General features: G+C 31.8%; 1 protein-coding gene and 1 pseudogene across 1 annotated transcript; one reads left to right on the forward strand and one right to left on the reverse strand.

Moving 5' to 3' along the window:
- The first annotated feature begins 278 nt into the window (after nt 1-278).
- Nucleotides 279-7,107, forward strand: LOC126686399 (uncharacterized). Its single transcript, XM_050380440.2, has 10 exons — nt 279-609; nt 697-856; nt 1,118-1,179; nt 2,854-3,013; nt 3,107-3,227; nt 5,686-5,767; nt 5,872-5,975; nt 6,273-6,351; nt 6,639-6,689; nt 6,769-7,107. The coding sequence occupies exons 1-10, from the start codon at nt 340-342 to the stop codon at nt 6,850-6,852; spliced, it is 1,173 nt and encodes a 390-aa protein (XP_050236397.1). The 5' UTR covers nt 279-339; the 3' UTR covers nt 6,853-7,107.
- Nucleotides 7,108-7,435: 328 nt separating this feature from the next.
- On the reverse strand, nt 7,436-11,471 carry LOC126687478 (probable LRR receptor-like serine/threonine-protein kinase At3g47570; annotated as a pseudogene).
- Nucleotides 11,472-21,291: the final 9,820 nt, after the last annotated feature.

Raw genomic sequence — 21,291 nt, forward strand, 5'->3', positions numbered from 1 at the left:
ATGCTACACGAGAAACTATTATAGAAAAAGCCATATTGGAAATGTTAAATTTATTTAATTTCAAATAAAAAATATAGTGTGACAATAACTATATAAATAGTTTTAGATTCAGGACTCAATTGAAAAGATTAAAACATACGAGTTTACAAGTAGTAATCTAAAACAAATAAGGTATATATATTAGAAACTATCCGAGGTGGCAACGGCACAATTCTCAAACTGATGACATGGCATCATCAACAACCACTAATAACAACCCAATCCAAAACCAGAAAAATCCTTCTATCTTCATCCTCCTTCTTCCCCAGCTCTGTTTCACTAACACAAAATTAAAAAAAAATGCCAATTTTCACAGCCTCTGTTTCACCTCATCCCCAGCTTTTCTTCACCTTCAATAATGAACCTTTTTCCCCTCACTCCTCACTATCTATAGCTTCCTGTAGCAGCATTAGCCATTTCAATGGCTGTAAACTGCTCCACAACAGGTCAAGAAACTCGAGTTTTACTTCCGCTAGGGTTTCCGTCTCCGACAATTCTAACGAATCAGCCACCGCTACTTCCACTGATGATCTCGAGGAAGAGTCGTCTGATGATATTCGTCAGACACGGGTGGGTTAATTTCTTGTTAATTGAAAGCTATTAACTGCTATAATTACGAATTAATGAATTCTTTTTGTTTTTCATGCGAAGAAGTAGAGGTCTGCTGATTGGAAAGCGGCACGGGCTTATAAAGACAGTGGATCAATTTTTGAGGGTAGGATTGAAGGGTGCAATGGCGGAGGATTTCTTGTTCGATTTTATTCGCTTCTAGGGTTTCTTCCTTTTCCCCAGTTGAGTCCATCACATACTTGTAAAGGTACTTAGGAGCATTGATCTTGTCATTTCTAACCTTTTCTTAAATATTGTTTTTGAGACAAATTCTCCGAGTCTACCACGCCATCTGTAAACTAGGCCAATCATATTATAATTGTAATAAATGTGTTCAGATTGTAATGATGATATTACAATTGCCATCATTTTAGTTATAATGTGATTGACGTAGTTGACGTTGTGGACTAAGTCTAACTTAGAATTTCTCTGTTTTTGCTTACTAATTTTATGCTTTCATTTTATGTAGAACCACACAAATCAATCCATGATATTGCAGAAGATTTGATTGGTTTGAATATTTCTGTGAAGGTGCTAAACTTTTCTTCTCTATTATGTTATGCTATTAGTGTTATTTCCTCATGTATTAGACAGGGTACATGGATTCATATAATTTGTTTCATATTGTCAAACAACCACTCGGTTCATGCTACCTAAACTGTGTATGTAACATGAGACATTTAGAATATATCATTGTTAACAAATGATATACTCCAACATTGCAATATACTTGTGAAAATAGTTTTATTATTATCTCGAATATACTCCAACATTGCAATATTTGACATGTAATTTCAGAGTTGTTAAGAATCGAACATTAGACCTTTTAATTATAGAGACTCTGATATTATGTCAAATACCGTGCATCTCTACTTGGTTTAACGTTCAACACTAAAGTTTAAGCCATTAGTTCTTGCCCAATTGATAATTTTGTTAGTGTCTTTTCCTGATATTTTTACCTTGCCATTAGAAAATGTTCAGATACTAGAGAAGTCTCATACAACTGTATAACCTTTTTTAGTTTATTCTTAAATATGCAAGACACCTCAAGATTGATTAATTTGTATATACATTTGTTACTAAATCATATATTGGTGATTGGACGGACTCTATTTGATGATTGAAGCAAGGCAGCTAGCTAAGTTCAAGACTTCAAGTGCATTTTTTTTGGCAAGTAATTGCTTCTGTTCTATAACCATTAGATCATTCTCTCAAGATTCTTTGATATGAGCTCAAAATTCATAGTTCAGACCTCCTTGTTCTAGTGTAAGGATTGGTGTATGCCACTGTATGCAGTTTGCTGGTTTTTCTAGTTTAGCATTTAGAATGCGAGGTTTTGAATAGCGAGTGTTGAGGTTTCAGTTAAGACATAGGATAAGGCTTCGTGTCTTGGGAAGAGTATGAACTTGGAATTAATTTACAATTTGATAGTTTAAGGTCGTCGAACACATAAATGCTCATTGCTCCATATGCGCAATCGACGATTTATATCAGTTAGTTTGATTGTAAGAGCATTGTCAACATTAGCCCTTACTAATGGTTAAGTAGCAAGAGTGCAGTTGTAAAGCTATGCAAATTTATTTTCATTTCCTTTTGCTTGTAGTACATTAGGTGTTTGATGTTGTTTACTTGTCTACATTAATACATCAAATCTAAGTGTAACAATACACTTTTGCGACTTTTAACGATTTAACCAATTTTTTATTTATCAATTTTGATAATTTGAGTTTTTTTTTTTGGTTTTAATCATAGTCTAATTATAAAATTTGAGTGAGAAACATGTAACTTTGCTATATGGTTGCTGTAAATCCATTTTGTGCAAATATGACATATTTGAACTTTTGTCATAATACGTGTAAAGACTGTTTAAAGGTAAAAAAGTTTAAAAAATCATTCTTTTGTTTAATATATATATTCGCCTTTTGGGGCTTCGACTTTCTCATAAAGTTCTTGATTAGGTATGATATATTATGATATGACAACTATATAAGCAAATATCACATGACATGATGGACATGTAAGCAAAAGATATATATGTCTCATCTCAATTTCTGCAATTGCACTACAATTGAACCGAGTATTTCAAATTAGGCTAAACTTGATGATTCGGTAGCTACTCTTTATTAGTTTTACTTCATAATAGCTGTGGAAGTACCTACAGTCATTATACTTCAATGAAATGAATCTACTTCCTTATTATTTTAGATAATGCAAGCAGATGAGGAGAACAGAACTCTGATATTCTCTGAAAAGGAAGCTAACTGGTCCAAGTTTTCTAAAAGAATTAAAGTAGGCGATATTTTTAAAGGACGGGTAGGTTCTGTTCAGGATTTTGGTGCCTTTGTTCACTTGCTCTTCCCTGATGGTATCTATTCTCTTCTCAGTTTATATGTGTTAATAGCCTTCTGGTTTTATACTTTTTAAGTATCATCACTGACATTTAAAATTATTATTCCAGGTTTGTATCATCTCACTGGACTAGTTCATGTCTCTGAGGTTTCTTGGGATTTAGTTCATGATGTAAGAGATGTTCTTACAGCGGGCCAAAATGTGAAGGTCAAAATTATAAACATTGATCGGTGAGTTTCTTCTGTTTCTGTCCTTATTTACTGAGGTTTGAACTAGATCTACAATGAGCCGTACCATATCTTTAAATTACAAAGGACTGAAACTAAACCAAAAGCATAGAAATGGCATAACCAAGGCTCTGTGGGGGTCATATTGTTTAGATATTAAACTCGAAATGAATTAAACTAACATAATTAATTAAACTTAGTTAAGTTAGTATGAGTTAATTGTGACGTATATTACGTGAAGTTAGGGGTGTGCATCGATTGGTTCGGTCGCCGAATCGAACTGAATTGAATTAACCATAACCGAATTTCTCAATTTTTTTTATAACCGTAACCGAATTATCTTTAACTAAATTGTAACTGAACCGAAATTCATATTTGGTTTGATCAGTTATTTAGGTTAACCAAATAATCAAATTTCATTATAAATTAATTATAAAAAACTAGTCATTTGAGTGTTAATTTTTAATTAAATACGAATTTAAAGGGTACACAGATATTTAAGTCCTATAAAAATTACAAAAATAACATCAGTTATTTATAATTTTGTTAATTAGGTCGGTTCGGTTAATTCGTAAATTTTATACCGAAAACTAATTCAAACTTAATTAACCAAATTTTTCAACTTGTTAACCGTAAACGAAGCAATTAACCGAAATTCGAACTGAATTAAAATTTTGGTTTGTTTCGGTTGGTTAATTCAGTTATACCCGAATATTGCACATCCCTATGCGAAGTTGCATTCATTAAATTCTTATATTTATGTTAGAGTTATTGAGTGTTAATTTGCATTAGTAAAAACGAGGGTCAAATACGTTGAGGTTACCGAACTTTCAATTTTTTTCTAAAAGGATATTGAATTCTAATTTATTTCTCTAAGGTCATCAAACTTCTATTTTCTTTTTTCAGAAAGGTATTTCTGATCTAATTTTGCGATGTGGCCGTCCGAATTAGACTATTTAAAGAATATTTTTCTCGTTACGCCACGAAAGCTAGTATCTTTTTTTAAAGGCCTAATGTCTTAAAAAACCCCGACCTTTTAGCCCCTTTCCAATCATACCCTGACGTTGTAAATTTGTCAATTTTACCCTATTTTGCATTTTTGTGTTTCAATTGTACCCTGAAAAATTAAATTAACGTCTTTTGCGTTTGGAAATTTGTTTAAAACATTCTCCATGTCTCGCATATATTGATTGTATATTTTTAAAATTTATTTAAATTTAGTTAAATTAATTAAGAATTTAAATTAGTGTTAATTTGATTATGGTTTTTAGTTAGTTTTTAAAAATAAAGGACTTATTTGTACTTTTTTGAATAAAAAAGAATTTAATTTCATGTTTAGACTTAATTAATTGAATGATTTCATCATTTAAGTAAAAAAATTAACAAAAATTAAAATATTGGGGTACAATTGAAAACGGAAAATTCAAAAGTGGGTAAAATTGACAAATTTTCAACGTCGGGGTGGAATTGAAAAAAAGTTTAAAGGTGAGGTGTTTTTGAGTGATTAGGCCTTTTTTAAATAAAGTATATAATTTAGTAATGTTTATCGATGTCATAAATATTATTAACTTAGATGGCCACCTAAACAAAATAACATCGGAAAAAACTTTATGAAGTAAAAATTGAAGTTTGGTTACATTAAAGAAATAAATTTGTAATAATTTGAAAGTTTGGTTACCTATGAAGTATTTGACCCGTAAAAATGAAGTTAATTATATATTCATATAGGTTGATATCGTAAACTACTACTATATATACCCATGTAATATTGCTCATCAAATCAAACAAAGTACATAAAAGAGTTTAATATATGTTTACTTCTTTCTTCTTTTGGTTGTACGAATGTTTGCGAGTATTTTATTTTAGGGCCTACCATGCATCTTCCAACACATATAACATGTTCCCTTTGGCTAGAGGTAGCTAGAAAAAATAATTGAAATTTTGATGATTGTTATAAATTTGTCAAGTTTAGCATGATTTGAATTTTTTTATTTCAATGATACCCCAATTTCAGAATTTAGATGGAACATTTATTTTCATTTATTTTTGCTTATGTGGCTACCCGTATTAATGGCTGCCATATCAGAATAATTTAATTACTAATGATGTAGAAAATTTGAATTTGAATTTAAATAAAAATTACTATTGTTTTTTGTAGCTTATAGAAAGAGCCTGTCACTTAGAAAAAAATTTGAACTAATGCCACAGTCGCACAAAATGGATCCAACACAACAGACATGCATATCTCAAAGATTTGGATTTCTTAGTTCATAGCCCATTAGTTATGTATATTGAAACTAATTTAAGTCTACTATGCTATGAACTTGTTGTAAAGAGTTTTTGTGCTTTTCTGAAAAGGAGAGAACAATGGTCTTTCATGCTTCGTATTGTGATGTTTGTTGTGCCATTCTTTAGCGGCAATTATGTGGTTTTTGATTAAAAAAAGAGAAGCTCACTGCAGGCAAAAGTCAAGGGTGACACTGTCAATCAAACAGTTGGAAGAAGATCCATTGTTAGAAACTTTGGACAAAGTAATTCCTCAGGTTCGTATAACTGACTGATTTTAAGTAACCTGTCAAGTGTCACACGCTTTCTTTCTCGAAAATAATGAAGTTTCTACAAATAATGAAATATTTTCTGTTTGCAGGATGGTTCTGTCGGTTCTGATCATTTGGCCGTGAATGACAATAGTGTGATTGATCCTCTTCCGGGGCTTCAAGAAATAATTAAGGAGCTACTACGTGAAGATGGGTATGAATTCGTAAACCAAATTAGTGTTTACAATTTTTTCATCATTTCTTACGAATCTATCAATACCTAATCTAAACCCACTTTTGCAAAGGTCTGACATAAATTGACTCACATAATCAAAGAATGCAAAAAATAGTTACTGTAAGAAACTTAATTTTCGATGAACTGCTATTTCTTTTTCTTTACTTGGGGATCAAGATTCATGTATAGGAATTGATAAATTCCCATTTGAATATTGCTTACCATGTGTAAGTGCAGAAATTGATAAATCTTGGATTTTGCTTCGTTCATGATCAGTGTAGATGATGTTAGAATCAACAGACAAGGTTTCGAGAAACGTGCTGTTTCACAAGACCTGCAACTTTGGCTTTCAAATGTGAGTTGCTTCTACTATATATGCCTACTAGGTAGCACGAATACGGGAATGACCGAAACAGAAAACACTGAAATGTGAAAATATGAAACGATATTCTTTTATAAGAATAAATTATAAATATGTAAATTTAGAGTTTCCGTAGCATTCTTAGAAACGCAAATTAAACTCCAAAATGTAGAACTCGTGAAGTTCTCGTGCAGCATAATACGCCTCACATACCGTGCTTTCTTGTTTTGGTTTCTCTCTCCGGTCTTAGTATTTGACATTATCCTTGTCCAAAACCTCAGGCACCACCTGTAAATACGACATTCATCCTTCTTGCTCGTGCTGGACGGCAGGCAAGTTCTGTTTTGAACTCTTTAGATAACTCAGTCTCTGTCTCTCACAGTATGATGAATTCGTAATTGAACATTTCAGGTGCAAGAAATACAACTGACAACAACACTTGATCAAGAAGGTATAAAGAAGGCACTGCAGCGAGCACTCGAACGCATCCCGTGATGTGAATTCTTGTCTGGTAATGTTGATGTGAATTCTTTTTCATTTGATTTTTTTCTTCTCCTGGTGCTGTACAGCAGTTATTACAAACCCAAACCCAGTTACTGCAGTTTGTCCACCAATATGGAAGGTGTAAATCGGAACTGCATGTTTTTTGAAAGAAAGCATCATAAGTTTAAATGTCAGTTCCAAACAATAGTCAGAAAATATTAAAATTCATCTTTCTTGATAATATGATGAAGAAAGAGTATTTGATGACATTGGTAAGGAAAATATCCAACATTATCTAGTCTAGCTTGTTGTCTTCAGCAAAATAACTCGGCAACTCCAACATTTATATGTCGGGTTAAAAGCTCGAGTCTATCTTCGTTCAATTGTTTTATGTTAGCTATTGTTGATACTACTCTCTCTGTTCTACAACAATTATTCATTTTTTTTACCTTAAATACTTGCCGATTTCTAATAAATCACAATATTTAAAATTAATTTTCATATATCGCCCTTATTTAAAGTTCGCTTTTTCATCTTCATTATCCTAAAAAAATAAAGATAAATTTATGAAAATATAGCTTATTAATTGTTTTGTTTTTAAAATACTTGGCATTGCTTACCCGGTGTCATTTGACTCGTGCTTGCAATATCTCCAATCTCTTGACGAGATCGAGTAGCCAAATTTTTTCTTCTGACACAAGAGAGTTGAGCAACAACGTTATCAATATTCAATCGCTCTTGTGGTGATTCAGAAGAACATAAAATTCCAATTTCAAATATTAAGATCAAGCACTCAATAAGTATATTATTTGCGTCTTCTCCGAGTCGCAAGTTGGGATCTATAATTTGAATTACTTGTTCAGGCAAAGCTCTCTCTACAAAGTTGTGGAGATTTAGTTCTTCATTAAATATGTCATCCGTTGGTTTCTTTCCGGTGAACATCTCTAGTAGGAGTACACCAAAGCTAAAAACATCCCCTGATGTTGAAGCATCAGTTCCTAAACCATATTCTGCAATACAAACATCATAAATTTTTAGGTAAGTGAATATCCTTGTAAAAGTATATAAATGTATCAGATTTAATTATTTTATAAGATTGATAAAAATACAGATAACTTTTTTTTAGTAATGTTGGGAGTTAGAATAAAAAATACATAATATTTATAAATTTTATTTATGATTTGAATTTACAAAGATATACAATTTTTTAAGGTTAATAAGATTATGTCATTAAATTTTATACTAATTGATATGCAAATTTTTAAGGTTAATAATATTATGTCATTAAATCTTATACTAATAGCATTATTTAAAAAGTTAAAATTATAAATATTATCTGTACTTCCTATGAAAATCCATATTGGTCAACTCTAGTTTGTGGGCTAAATTCTTAAGTGATGTCTAAATTTTTCCACATATTTTAAATTGTCACCGGAATCTCAATTAATATCTTTCTAATACCCAGTCTCTAATTTTCATTTAAGACAAACTACATCAATATTTTCAAACCAAATTAAACTATTATAAACAAGAAGAAGAAACCAGGATCATAAAATTGAAGAAAAAAGTTCATCATATAAAGGCTTAATTATTTAAAAACCACTCACCTTAAACTTTTTTTTCATTTATACCCTGATTTAGGAAAAAATTCATTTATACCCTGACGTATGTATTTATTTTTCACCTCTACCCGTGGCACTAAATTAACCTCTTTTCATTAAAAAAAAAGTTTAAAATAGTTCTTCATTTTTAATCTAAGTTAATTAGAGTTTAATTAAAAATGAATTTTTCTCTAAATGAAGAACTATTTTAAACTTTTTTTTTAATGAAAAGAGGTTAATTTAGTGCCTTGGGGTAGAGGTGAAACATAAACACATACGTCAGGGTATAAATGAATTTTTTTCTAGGTCAGGATATAAACGAAAAAAAAATTTAAGGTGGGTGGTTTTTAAGTAATTAAGCCTCAAATAAAACTAATTAAAGTTACTTACCCGGAGGACTATAACCAATAGTTCCTATAGCTCCAAGAGAGTTGGTCTGACCAGCAGAAAATTGTGATATCTCTGGAGAAAGGAACTTGACCAGCCCAAAATCACCGACACGTGCAGTCATTTCCTTGTCTAGAAGAATGTTACTTGGTTTTAGATCACAATGAACAATCGGTAGTGTTCCTGTATGATTGTGGAGATATTCTAGTGCAGAAGCTATATCTATCGCAATATTCAACCTTTGATCGATGTTTAAATTGCTGGGATGACTCGGATGCAACCAATCGTGTAAGTTTCCGTTATCCATGAACTCGTAAACTAAAGCTTTGAAATCATTGCCGCGATAATCAACACCAAAACAAGCAGTGAGCACTTTGACAAGATTTCGATGTCTAACATTTCTTAACACTTCGCATTCTGCTAGAAAACTTTTGGATGCTCCCCGACGCATAAGATTAAGCACTTTCACAGCAATTACAAGTCCATCTTGCTCAAGGGTTCCTTTGTACACCGATCCAAATCCACCCGAACCAATTAAATTTTCCCAAGAAAAACCATTCGTCGCTTGAATGAGATTCTGATAAGTCAACCTCAACATCCCAGTCTCGAAAGGGCTTAGTACTGTGGAAATATTTTTTCTTTTTCTCGACAACCAAACAAGTAAACACGCAAGTAACAATAAGGATGCACATATAGATAATGAAATTATAAATATTTTTCTTCTTTTCCCTTTTACGCTTTTCGGCTTTTCAGATACGCAATTAGGAAGGCCGAGATCAGTTATACCACTACACAATTTCTTGTTTCCTTGTAGAATTATTACAGTTCCATTCTTAAAGATTCCTTCAGTTGGAACTCTACCTTCAAAATCGTTATTAGATAAATTCAACCATTGTAGTAAAATAAAACCCTCCAAAAACTGAGGAATCTGTCCTGACAAATTGTTGTAAGAAAGATCTAAAAACGCAAGACCTCTCAATGAACTTAAAGAAGAAGGAATCGACCCGTGAAAGAAGTTATTACTCAATGAAAGCGTTACGAGACTAATACAACTTCCAAGACCGGTAGGAATCTCACCTGATAATAAATTTTGTTCAAAAAATATCATTCCCAATTGTTTTAAGTTGCTTACTTCATCCGGAAGCGACCCATTCAGACGATTGAAAGATAAAAACAAACCTTGAGTTAAAGAAGAAATTTCGAATATCTGTCGAGGTATAGGACCGGTAAGATTGTTGTGGCTAAGCACTAATACTAACAAATTCGATAAATTTCCGATACTTGAAGGGATCATACCTTGAAGATCGTTGTAATGTAATCGAAGTTCAGTCAAATTCGTCAAATTTCCGAGAGAAAATGGAATGTTGCCCTCAAAATTATTAATTCCTAAACTAAGTCTCTGTAAATTCTTAAGCTTTCCTATGCTGGAAGGAATTATACCTGACAGTCTATTTGCTGAGGCAGTGAAAACTTTTAGGTTAACAAGAAAATCAATGTCACTCGGAATCTTTCCGCGTATTTGATTGCTCATGAAGTTGATGTTCTCTAGCTTTGAGAAGTTGGCTATGTATTCCGGCAGCTCTCCGCCGAAGTTGTTCTGATTTATGAACAGCGTCGTTAAGTTGGTGGCGTTGGTCAGGTGTAACATAAACGATAAGTCATCAGCTTCACCACTTCCCAATTTGTTACGACTCAATCCTAGGACTACAAGTTTATTCAACTTTTCAAGAGAAGGGACACTTCCTGTGAGATTATTTGAGTCCAGTTGAAGCAGTTCAAGATTTGAAGCGTTCGAAATCGACGCAGGAATGGAACCGATGAACTGATTTGAAAAAAGTGAAAGAAATTTGATTTGCGGTACAGAGGCGAGTAAGCTCATCGGAAGAGATCCATGGAAATCATTGGTTCCTAAATCGATAGCCTGAATAACTGAGATATTGAAAATGGAAGAAGGGATTAAACCTGAGAATTGATTAATAGCAAGCCCTAAAGTTCTTAAATTAATCAAATTTCCCAAGGATTCAGGTATAACTCCATGGAAATTGTTTTCAGACACGATGAATGTCTCAAGAGATGACAGATTACTCTAAGCTTTGTCAAATATGTGAGCTCCAATGGAATTTCGCCTTCAAGGTTGTTGCTGTTTAAGACAATAGTTTCAAGATTAGAACAAGAAGACAAGTTTGGAGGAATTTTACCGGTGATCAAGTTGTTGGTAAGAAACAAAACTTGCAGCCTACGCAAACGGCCGATTTGAGGAGGAATCTCGGAGCGGAAGCCGTTGTTGGAGAGATATAATTCTCGTAAAAAGCTTAAATTGCCGATATATGGTGATATGGAACCTGAGAGTTTTAGAGTTCTTAGGTTTAAAACTGTCACTCTCTGGTGTTTACTTCCGCATGTAATACCGTACCACCAGCAAAAATGGTAAGAGCTGTTCCATGAATTCATGACACCGAGAGGGTCATCGGTTATTTTGGCCTTGAATTGTAGTAAAGCTTGTCTGTCTGTTTCGTTGCTTAACTTGGGGACAATGGCTAGGGCTCCACTGAATAATGGCAAGAGATAAATAATTGTAAGAAGGTGGAAGAAAAATGATGATGAGAAATTACGAGTAATTTCATGTTCATGTCTCATTTTTGAAGTTTGATTCCGTTTTATTAAAAAATGCTAAAAATTTGGAGGAGAAAATTTAGGAAGAAGTTATAGCTTATAATTATTTGATAAGCCAATATATTTATAAGATGAATAATGGTCATTAAGATTTTTTAATTTGCAGAAATTTAACCCATGTAATGGCTCATTAGTGATTACAATTTGTATAGTAACATTATTATATTACTAACATTTATAACCCTACCTACCGAAGAGATGCGTTTAATTATCGATCGTGCACACACAAAATGAAATATTTTAGATTCCATATTTTTGTCTGTTGTGACTAAAATATTATAGAGATGGTATTTGCTCAATGATTTGTGATGGCTTATGCTGAATTATCTAAAGGAATAAGAATATTGACAAACAAGTTTTATTAGCATTTACAATAACTTTTTCCGGAAAAAATAACATTAATTAAATTACTTCACTCATCAAAACAAGTGACATGAAATTTAAGCTACCACATGTCTTACCATGTCTCAAATCTATTACAATCTACATAAAATTTAGCATAAATTTATAGTGTTTTTTAATGTCCAGTCCAACCACTAACCATTTCTTATATAGAAAAAATATTCACTTCATATTCCCTCTTATTTTTTACTTGTTAATTTATAAATTTAATTACTTATTCATTTAAATTTTTTTAAGATGATTTTAACTATTATTTTTCAAATTTATTCCTTTCTAATAAATAACTTTATAATTCAATTTAAAAATATTGATTAATTAATAGAGCTATATTAGTATTTAGTTCCACAGTTTGAGATAAAAAATTATTTTTTTAATAAGTATAATTTTGATTAAATGGACAGATAAAAAAAATAAAGAGAGTATTTCTCTTTATATCATATTTTCATATTAGTATTAATTCTATATTACTTCAATTATTTATGAGTTACATGTAAATATTTTATATATAATTAAATATTCTTTTTAAAACAAATGTGAATTATTCAGTTTGGTTCAATTATTTTCATTCGGTTTGAATTGAAATTTAACTGGCATTTTTTATGTCTAAAATCCAACGGAGCTGAAAATTTAATTTTTTTTATAATACCAAACGATAACTTTACAAAAAATAAATTACCCTGTTAATTTATTGTCAAATTGTAAGAATTGATTCCAGAATCATAGACTACGCCATGTATCCAGAAAAGTCAATCTTCAAGTCTTGCTCAACTTTCAAAAAAGATGTAGAAGTTTACTTTTATACAGTAGTAGTTATATTTACCGCTGCCATAGCCATGTTGACGGCTAAGTCAAAAATGCAGTTTGAAGCAGTCCAGTCCATTCAACAAGTGTAGCCGTCAAAAAAAGCCCTTCAATTTTTATGGTATTATCATTTTGAGAGTTTTTCAAAAATACCCATATTGTGTATAAATATTTTGAAAAATACGGTTTGACCAGCTTGGATTGATTTTTACGGTTTGACTTTTAAAAGTTGCGAAATTACATTTTTTGAGTTGAAAAATACGGTTTTTTTATTTTAAAAAACCAGTGAGTTTACTATCGGGTTACTAACAGTTTACCAACGGTTTACATACAAAAAAGTTTACTGACGGTTTACTAACAGTTTTTATTTATAAAAAATACGGTAAATCTACTATTGGTTTACTAACAAAAAGTTTACTATCAATTTACTAACTGTTTACTTAAAAATCAAATTTACTATTAATTTATTTTTTAACCGTATAGTTAATTCATTAATCGTTTACTATCAATTTAATAAAAAATAAGTTAATATACCATCCGTTTACTAACAATTTACTAGTTTTAAGAAAACTTATAACTGATTTATTAAATATAAGGTATAGTTATATTTATTAACCGTTTACTAACAGTAATAAACCAGACTCCTGGAATTCATAAACAGAAAATAAGAAGAAAAATTTACTGTCAGTTCACTAACGGTTTACTAGTAGTAGTTTAATAAAAGTTTTATAAATTTACTGGTTCCTCTCTTCAATTTACAGTACAATCCAAAAAACTTAGCATACGCTCGAATCCCAGAAATCCCAGAAATCAAGCCAACTTGAGTATACCCAGAAATTCCAAAAATCATGGCACTCCAAGAAATAGAGTTTCTCTCAGGCATTTTATCGAACAGTCACCGTGCAATCAAAATTTGACCAGATTTCACATACCCATTAATCAAACCAGTCCAAATAATCACATCACGATCACTAAGTAACCATCACGGCACCTCACAATCATAAGAAGAAAATCCATCACCGCCGCAGAAATTTCATGTTTCGCCTATTAAACCATCGCCGTTTTTGAACCGTTCGTTTCTTTTTTTCTTCTTCGAAGAAACAAAGAGGAGGAGCACCATTGATGATGATGAATGGATGATTCGAGGAGCAGCAAAAACAAACGGCCACCGTAAGATAACAATTTGACATTTCAAAATCCATTAAATATACATATAATGAAAAATTGAACCAAATCAAAAGATACAAAGGAATGTGAAGAAAGATATTGTACCTTGATAGTTGGGATAAGAGCATGACCAACAGCAACAACAACATAGTCGGCTAAAACGACGGCATTAAATTGTAATTTCTCTGACAAGTAAATCGGTAAGTGAAAGCTTGAAATTGGAGTTTTGGAGAAAAAAAGAGAAATGAGCAGTAATAATTTTTGAGATCAATTGAAAATAAACCTAAATTATATGGCAGATCATAAGTTTTGATGAAAACTGTATTAATGAGGAAGGTTAACAGTAATATTAAGAGAAAAAAAGTTTAATTATCTAAGACGCTCAAGTTTAACAGTATTAATGAAGACGGAAAGGCCAAACCGTATTTTTCATAATAAAAGGGGCTTCAAACGTGTCAGGCCTAATTTCCTCTATCATTTTTAATTTTGGGATTTTTAGACAAATATCTATAAAACACCTATTTATTCTCAAAAATACCTTTTGACCAAAATTAGTTGAAATTTACAGTTTGACCGAATTTTTTTATAAAAATACTTTTTTCATTTGCAAAAATACGATTCAGTTTACTAACAGTTTACTAACGGTTTACTAAACATCTGTTTATTATAAGTTCACTAACAGTTTACTAATCGTCTGTTATCGGTCTACTTAAAAATCAAATTACTATTTTTTTTAAATCATAAAATATTAAGATGAATTATTACTTAATTTACTATTAGTTTACCAATAATAGTATAAAAATATACTAAATTAGTTTCAAATTTATTACTTTTATTGTACAATAAAAATAAGTTTACTATTAATTTACTATCGGTTTACTAAAAAATAAATATATTAATAATGTATTATCGGTTTGTTAATAAAGTTAAGTTAATTTACTAATAATTTACTAATTTATTTATTATTAGTTTACTAAAAAGATAAATTTACTATCAATTTATTAAAAAATAAATCTACTATTAGTTTACTATCGGCTTACTAATAGTTTACTAAACAACTGCAGAATTTATAAAAGCTAAAATAGTTTACAGCCAACATTTATAGGTTTAAAAGAAACAAATCTATACACATACAAAACAATAAAAACAAACTAATCCAAACAAACCACTAAAACTAAAATCCATATACTAGACAATCATAGGTTTTAAATCTTTTTCAATTTCAATATTTTCTTTCATCTTTATATTCTCATATTTATAGAAAATGAATGCAATAAAGAAAAGTATTGCTGTCAATCAACACTCTTCTTTGACCTTCCTTTTAATAATTTAAGCTAACCACTCAATAAAAAAAGAAAAATGGCCAATATATCCAACAGAAGAGGCTTGGCACGATCACCATTCAAACCAAAATTCAAAATCAACATTAAATCCTTTAATTTTTTCTGTTATTTTCCCTCACTTTTGTCCAACTTTATTTTTAGCAGCCATTCTGCCAATTACCCTCTCAAAGAAACCAACTTTCAAATACCCATCATCCACTAACTTCACATGCAATTCATGACCTAAAATATCAGAGACCGCCATCAAAATTAGAATTTCATTAAAATAGAGTCTTTTCTAATTAAAGGATCTGTGTGTTGACGTATTGGACAGGGATGGTGAAGATGGTGAAGATGGCGGCGAAGGCGACAGTGGCGATGGGGACGGCGACGACTATTGTGGAGGATAAACATCTAAAATCAAAAAAATTGGATAGAACAAACCCATATAAGAGGTATTTGTTCGAACAAACTCCCAAAATCACAAGAACAACATATTACCTATCTGAGAAGTAGAAGCTGTATTGTTCAATAGATTAAACGGCAGAAACATAAAGAGAAATCGTGAAAAAGAAAGGAAGAAAAATATTAAAGTACTTTTGTAGCGAGACACGCGTGATCGTAATAGTGAGATTAATTTGGTGTTTAGCGGTGCTCCATGTAATTTCCTCTTTAATTTATGTAAGCCAGGTACTCTTGAGATGGACAGAAATTGGCCCATAGAAATAAAAATAAGAAATAACTTTTAAAATTTTATTATTCTAATATTTCTCATTATACTTGAGGGCTTAGTCTTAATAGCTAAATCCCTCTCTGTACATCTGGAGGTTAAGAATTCAGCCTCGACTTTTCTACAGAATTGTTCCGCTTAGTTTAAAAAATGAATACTTATACTAATTAATGTAACGGAAATCGCGCGTAAACATTAAGATAATTTAAAAGTTGTTGATTATCAATTATTTCAGTAATTAACTTCTAAACTCTATTGATTCGAAAATATGACAATATAGTCTAGAGTCTTTAGACATCAAACATCATTAATCAATTGAATACCAATATGTAAAAAAATAATAAAACTGTCTCCTAACTGATGGGAGTAGAAATACTCCTATTTATAGGTTGTTTTCGGAGTCATTATTTGCATTTTAGTTGTCGTTTTTGAAGTTATTAGTGGCTTATTATCATTTTGAGTGTTTCAGGAGAAAAATGCAAATATGGCGACTTTTGGAGCGTTTTTGGTGTTTTCTAGAAGTCCCGGGGTCAAAGAGGGCGAACAAGCGATATTTGAAGTTAAAGAATGTCATTTTGGGGCCAAGTGAGGAGCAACCCGCTCGCACACTTGATGACAAACCAGTGTGCGAGCTAATAAATGGAGGATACAGGAGCTAATTTGAAGATTGGAAGAAAAATCAAGTTTTGGCCAAGTCAGGAGGTGTGCGTTCGCACACTGCCCAACCCGAACGCACACCAACCCGCTCGCACACACCATGACAGATCAGTGTGCGAGCAAATCCAAGGAGTTACAGAAGAAATCAAGAGAAAATGGGATTTTGGCTATCTCAGGGAGTGTGCGATCGCACACTCCAGTACCCGTTCGCACACCTTGTGCAGAAGTTCGCCAAACGGACAAAAATGCCCCTGAATCAATTCCGAAAACTGCACAAACACGAGGGCACTTGTGGGTATTCACCAATTTCGACCTAATATCAGATTTTAGCTTCGGGAGCCGTATAAATACTAGTTTGTAACATTGCACGAGGGTTCGCTTAATTTTTAATTAAACATAAACCCTAGATTAGAGTTTTCTTATCAGTCGATTATTGAATTCATCGTTTCTTCATTATTTTGTTACCGATTATCACTAGTTTATTGTCGAACAAGGTACGATTATTATCAATGTCATATTCAGTATTTTATTCAATCTTAGCATGAATTCTTTAATGATTATTTTTAGTATTTTTATGATTATGTGTAGCTAAACCCATCGTTGGGGATTATTAATCAAATTATGTCTGTTTAGTTAAATCGGAATTATGGGTTTTTGTTCTTGATATGTTCTTAATTATTGTACTTAATGCCTAGCCTGAATTGATCACTTAGCCTTTGCCAATTGTTCTAATTTTAGCTCGAGAGAGTAAAATTGGAATAGACCAACATAGTTAAGAACGTAGGAGTTAATTGTGCGAGAGTGAATTAACAAATACGTGTTCTTAGGATTCACTTCATAATCATTCAATTAATCAGTAATTAGGTTAATCATTGTGCGAGAGTGAGTAATTAACCTATTATTCATTAGTTTTATGTTTTTGCCTGCAATTGCTCGAGAGAGAATTTTAGGTGCTTCCGATTAGTCCGAACCATATCAGAACAATATAATCCATAATCCAAATTAAATAAACAGCATAACAAAGATTAATAATCCCTGCTTTTCTCACCATTGTTAAACACCAATTTAATTACAGTTTTTGCTTACTTCAAATTATAATTGATAAGTTCTGTCTTTTAATTTTACAACAACAATATTTGTCTTTTCGGCTATTCAAATCGAGTCTTTCAACTGGTTGTCTTTAGAGCTTTCCTTGTGGGTACGATATCCGGACTTCACAGTCTGTATTACAAGTTGGCATACGTACGCTTGCGTATTGTTGAGATAATTGCTGCAAGTGCACAGTGTCAACTCGTAATATAGACTGTGAAGTCCAGATATCGTACCCACAAGGAAAGCAACTAAATACACCCAATTATGATACTCAATTTGGATAGCCAAAAAGATAGTTTGGTTGAAGTGATTTGAAATTAATAAAATAGAATTTAGCAGATTTAATTTAGAATAAAATTAAGCTTTGAATAAAAATGGATTTAAACAATAATAAGGAAGATCAGGGATTATTAATTTTCTTTATGTCATTAATCTCATGGGATATATGGATTATGTTATCAATTTATGGTTCAGGCTAGTCTAATGCATCTATAACTCTCTCTCAAGCCGCTATAGATAAAAATATACAAATAACCAATTAATAGGCAAATTACTCACTCTCGTGTTATAAAATACCGAATCAAATGATTAAATGATATTTATTAAGCAAACCTCAAGAACACGTATTCATTAACTCACTCTCGTGTTATTAATTCATACATTGTTAATTAACTGATCTATTTCAATTAAGCTCTCTCAAGTCATAATTAAAACATAGGGCAGTGAATGAATTGGCCAAAAAATCCAAGCATTATGAGCATTAATTAACACATTATTTTAATAACAATCCAATATCCCGATATGATTAAGTAAACATAAGTCCAATTAATAATCCCCGAAAATGGGTTTAGCTACTCATCAATAAAGGAAATTCAACAATGACATATATGGAATTCATGATTAATAAGAACACAACGGTAATTGATCTCTCAATAATGTTGTACCTTGACTCCGGAATTCCAATATGTTTTGCGTAATAATCCCAAAGGATTGAGTAGAAATAATACTACAATAGACTACCTTTAATGGCGGTGTCTATGATCTAGATATAAACTAAAATAAATAAAAGATGTGTTTGATCTCTAAAAGATAGATTTTTCTCTACACAAATGCAAGCTATTTATAGAGGTGCTAGGAGTGGAGCTCAAGCCAAGAATCCCTCTTCATATCATGGAGTTGGAGTGATGATCAAGCATTGAATATCTTCTTTCCATGTAGAGCGGAGTAGGGAGAAAATTCTTCCATAAGCGTCTTGAGTGAATCATGATTCACTTATCTCGTTTCCAAAGATAGCTTGATTAGATATCTTCTTGATTCATACTTTGAGTGCAAGCCAAGAAAAGATCTCTTTGAGTGTGAACACAATATATGTGGCTTATGGAAGGTGTATGAGTGAATCGGTCAAGAATCCCCTTGCGATTCTACAAGAATCGAAATGATCCCCAAGAAGCAGTGATCAGCCGGCCCTTGGCCGGCTCATTGTCGTGGGCCGGCTGAGCTGCTGTTTGTGGGTTTTTTTCTGGTTCGGTTCGGTTTGACTCGGTTTGACCCGAAACTTGGTTGGCTTTCTTGAACTCAGCTCGAATCCTTCTGGCTCTGACTATTTTTGCATTTTAACTCTGTTTTATTCCTAAAAACTCAAGAAACATTAAATATTTACATTCTACAAATAATTTATCAAATAAGCGAAATTAACTAAATAAGCGTATATTTTACATCATAAAATACTAAAAACTAGTAAATAAATGACCTCTAAATAACGTAAAATATACACTTATCAAACCTCCTCACACTAATACCTTGCTTGTCCTCAAGCAAGAGTATGATTTATTCAAAAACACAAATCTAACTACCTACGAAATTTTGAACAATTGTCAACAACGTTACTCCCGACCAATGAAAATCACGAATGCAATCGTCTAATGTCAACAACTAAAAGAGATGCAAACAAATGAGGAATGCAATTATAATGACTTATTCTGATGACCTTGAGAATCCTTTTGAATTGGAATCATGTTAACTCAAGACAATCACAAAGTTACAATCATTTGCGGGACATGCGATCAATTAGTCTAATAATCGATGGGCAAGTTATGACATTTCATTCATAAGCATCAAGCATAAGCATAATTTCTCACAAGATATCACTCTAATACTCAAGTGTTTCGGGTGTGAAAATGAAGCTCACTAAACATGCAAATTCGCCATAAGCTTGCTCTTAGTCCCGGACTCCACTATTTAGCTCGGTAAATGACAACTATTATATGGACTTTGAATGGGTTGTAAGTTGGCTAAGGGTCGGGGTAGGAGAATTTGGATATTTTTGGCTACAACTTGACTTGAAAATCAACATTTTCTATGAAGTGTAAGTAATGAACTAGCTCGGAATTTTTCGCACAAGTGAACTTTTCTTTCTTTTATTTGCCTTTCTTTATTTATTTTCTTTTGCTAATTTTTATTGATTTTATTTTTCTTTGTTATTCATTCTTGTTTCTTTTTCTTTTCTTTTAAGGCATTTATTTTCTTTTTCAACACTTGTTCACAGTTTCTTTTTCTTCGTCAAGCTAGATTCACGTTTATTTTCTCAACTTAAGTTGACCAAGTCAAATTGGGGTGTTCAAAGAGGTGAATTGTGAAAGGGTAAATGGTTGAAATGTGGTAAAAATCAAAGAAATGGCTAAGGCTCAAGGGGTGTAAACTAAGGGTAAAAAGGGTAGGATTTTGAAAGTGGTCTAAAAGAATGGTGTAATCCTAATGCCATAGTCATTTAGTTGTCAAAAACTCAGCCGTATAGTCTCGAACAGACACCGAGCAAGTTCTAGGAATTCCGCATATAATCAACACTCTCAAACAAATAATAAGGCTCAAACGCTCAAAAGAGGGTGATTTAATGCCACATACTTGATTCCTATGAAATCATGTCAATCATGCCCAAGATTTTCAAAATTGACCAATTTTAACGCATATCATGCATCCGCATTAGGTAACTTTGATCATGTTCAAGATTACACAACCAACCATCAGAATTCACCATAATCTCATCAAAACATGTCATACAAATTGCATTTCATTAGGCAAGCATCAACATTTAATTGTTTAAACTAGAAAATGTATTCAAGACATTCATTGACCGGGAGATAACCTTTAATGACAAAATTTCAAAATTACGCCTAAAACATTAAAATGACAAGTTAAAATTTTAAAAAATAAGAGCACTCCTCACACTATTTATTAATATAATCTATTTTTTTTTATTTTTTTATTATTTTTCTTCTTTCCCCACCCCCCACTTTAAAATAATGCATTGTCCTCAATGTATGAAAAAGTGCACGAAAAGAAGAAGAATAATAAAAATTCTTCCCTTTTTAGGATTGCAGCGAAATTTCCACAAAGCTGCTATCCGCTTTTGACTGATAACAATGCCTTCTTTTGAGCACATGGCGGTGGCTGGATCACAAATAAAAGCTAAAGACAACATGTTATAATTAGAAGAAAAACAAAATAAAGTGAAAAGTACTACATAAAATAAAAATAAACAGAAATGGATGAAAATTTAGACTGACTATTTAAAGCATGAGAAAAAAAATGAACAATTTGGAATTTCTCCCAAATCGTGCTT

Source organism: Mercurialis annua, linkage group LG6 (assembly GCF_937616625.2).
Source record: "Mercurialis annua linkage group LG6, ddMerAnnu1.2, whole genome shotgun sequence".
In the NCBI taxonomy this organism is placed as follows: Eukaryota; Viridiplantae; Streptophyta; class Magnoliopsida; order Malpighiales; family Euphorbiaceae; genus Mercurialis; species Mercurialis annua.

What these genes read in the sequence shown, in the direction of transcription:
- LOC126686399 (XM_050380440.2), top strand. Translation starts at nt 340, where the DNA reads ATGCCAATTTTCACAGCCTCTGTTTCACCTCATCCCCAGCTTTTCTTC. An exon ending in AAAATTATAAACATTGATCG is followed by an intron (nt 3,228 to 5,685) that starts GTGAGTTTCTTC and finishes AGCTCACTGCAG; the next exon opens with GCAAAAGTCAAGGGTGACAC. An exon ending in TTGCTCGTGCTGGACGGCAG is followed by an intron (nt 6,690 to 6,768) that starts GCAAGTTCTGTT and finishes TGAACATTTCAG; the next exon opens with GTGCAAGAAATACAACTGAC.